Below are 1,747 nucleotides of genomic sequence, written 5' to 3'. Positions count from 1 at the left end.
GGATTTCTCTCACTTTTCTATGCTTACAATGATTAATTCACATCACTAAAACGATGCATAAGCACCACTGAGTGAAAAATGGCATTAGTAAAGCCAATAGACACAAATCAGGAAGCGATAGGTGGTTTATGGTCAGGGTAATGGATCCATTAGTTTGTGTGGTGCATAATCATACACAGCAAATATGCTGCGTTGGAGTTTTGTGTGTGCAATATAAAAATTATCGCTGAAGGGCATGTCCTTGAAATGGTTCTCTTACTGTGCTGTAACCTATTTATCACAGTGTGTACTGTGTCTCTCCTCAGCTCCATCTGAAGGTCCCGTAAGTGTTGACGGCAGAGCTCTCTCTGCCACAGAAGCCATCGTGTGGTGGTTGCCCCTCTTACAGAGCAATATTGATGGATACCAGGTCAGCAGAAAGTTTTACTGAGGCATGCTGGAAAAAAAAACAAACAAGAGATGAACTATTGCTCAGGTCATGTATCATCTAAAACCGTGTTTTTTGAAACACCCATTAGAAGAACTTTTGCACCTGCTAGTTTTATATTCCATCTTAGTTTTTCTTTTTTACTTGTACTCTGCTTGTTATGAGATTTTACCTTTCCTCGTGCTGTGAATCAGTTCTTACAAGTGCTGTAAAACCAAGATTTTAGATCCTACTCATCTCACCTCTGTGCCTGTGTGTCCCAGGTGAAGTACTGGAGGAATCAGGAAGATAGTGAGGGTGGGGCTCAGAGGGTGGTGGTGCCTGGCAAGGAGAACCACACCAGGCTGGAGGGTATGAGGCCCGACTCCCATTACCTTATTGAGGTTCGGGGCTACAACTCTGCAGGATACGGGCCACCCAGCGAGCACCTCCGGATCCACACCAAGAAACCTCGTATGTTGTGCTTTAAAGCGGTTTAGTATTAACCAGCAGGATCTGCATGGAAAACAACATGTCGGAACCATGTATAGTATATGTTTTACTGTATATGAGTCACTTTAATATAACTGTTTTTCCTTACTTTTTTTTGTGTCTTTTACCAGCTCCAAGTCGACCCCCTAAAATAATAGGTAAAAAGTTAAAGGGCCAATCAGTGAATATTGCCTGGGAGCACGTGGAACCGCTGGCTAACGAGGCATCGATAGATGGTTACAAAGTGAGTACAGTTTACTTTAGTGCAGATTAAATCTCTCTGAGGCGAAACAGTAGCTGTCGGGTACCTTACATTTATACCTTATTTGTGCATGTACCCAGGTGCTGTACAGGCAGCAGGGCCACTCCACAGGAACTCTGTACACAACAAGTAGGCGGTACATAGACCTTCCCATGCCCACAGATGGGAACTATGTTGTGGAGGTCCGGGCGCACTCAGAAGGAGGAGATGGGGCTGTGGCACGAATCCACATCACAGGTAACAGACACAGGCCTCAGTGTGAACTTGTCCCCTTTATTCACGTTTCTGAATTATTTATAGTGCAGTGGTAACATGTTTGTAAGCAAATCTGGTTCAAGTTTAATTAATAAAACTTTGAACTTGAACTACTCTCCTGATTGGTCACTATTTTGATGAAGTAAAAAATGTTTATAAATAACCATTACAGTTTTACAGACTATCATAGTAATAAAGTAAAATAATGTTAAAATGAAATGTTGAAGGAGTCTGGAGTCGGTCTATATGTGTCTGTCTATATATTTTCTATATAACACAGTTTAAGCTATATACACACACACACACACACACACACACACACACACACACAC

General features: G+C 42.0%; 1 protein-coding gene across 1 annotated transcript; it reads left to right on the top strand.

Annotated features, from left to right (window-relative positions):
* The first annotated feature begins 161 nt into the window (after nucleotides 1-161).
* LOC111648812 (contactin-1a-like) lies at nucleotides 162-1,486 on the top strand. The gene is made up of 4 exons (XM_023398538.2): nucleotides 162-409; nucleotides 691-880; nucleotides 1,030-1,142; nucleotides 1,241-1,486. Exons 1-4 carry the CDS (start codon nucleotides 236-238, stop codon nucleotides 1,469-1,471), a joined length of 708 nt encoding a protein of 235 aa, XP_023254306.1. The 5' UTR covers nucleotides 162-235; the 3' UTR covers nucleotides 1,472-1,486.
* The last annotated feature ends 261 nt before the right edge of the window (nucleotides 1,487-1,747 follow it).

The sequence above is a fragment of the Seriola lalandi genome, unplaced genomic scaffold (assembly GCF_002814215.2).
Source record: "Seriola lalandi dorsalis isolate HSWRI2012SDOR001 ecotype SW California unplaced genomic scaffold, Sedor1 jcf7180002049403, whole genome shotgun sequence".
NCBI classification, from domain to species: Eukaryota; Metazoa; Chordata; class Actinopteri; order Carangiformes; family Carangidae; genus Seriola; species Seriola lalandi.
Note: the sequence above shows the minus strand (reverse complement) of the source record. Positions and strands in the feature narration are given on the sequence as shown.

What these genes read in the sequence shown, in the direction of transcription:
- LOC111648812 (XM_023398538.2), top strand. Translation starts at nt 236, where the DNA reads ATGTCCTTGAAATGGTTCTCTTACTGTGCTGTAACCTATTTATCACAG. An exon ending in GATCCACACCAAGAAACCTC is followed by an intron (nt 881 to 1,029) that starts GTATGTTGTGCT and finishes GTCTTTTACCAG; the next exon opens with CTCCAAGTCGACCCCCTAAA. An exon ending in CATCGATAGATGGTTACAAA is followed by an intron (nt 1,143 to 1,240) that starts GTGAGTACAGTT and finishes GCATGTACCCAG; the next exon opens with GTGCTGTACAGGCAGCAGGG.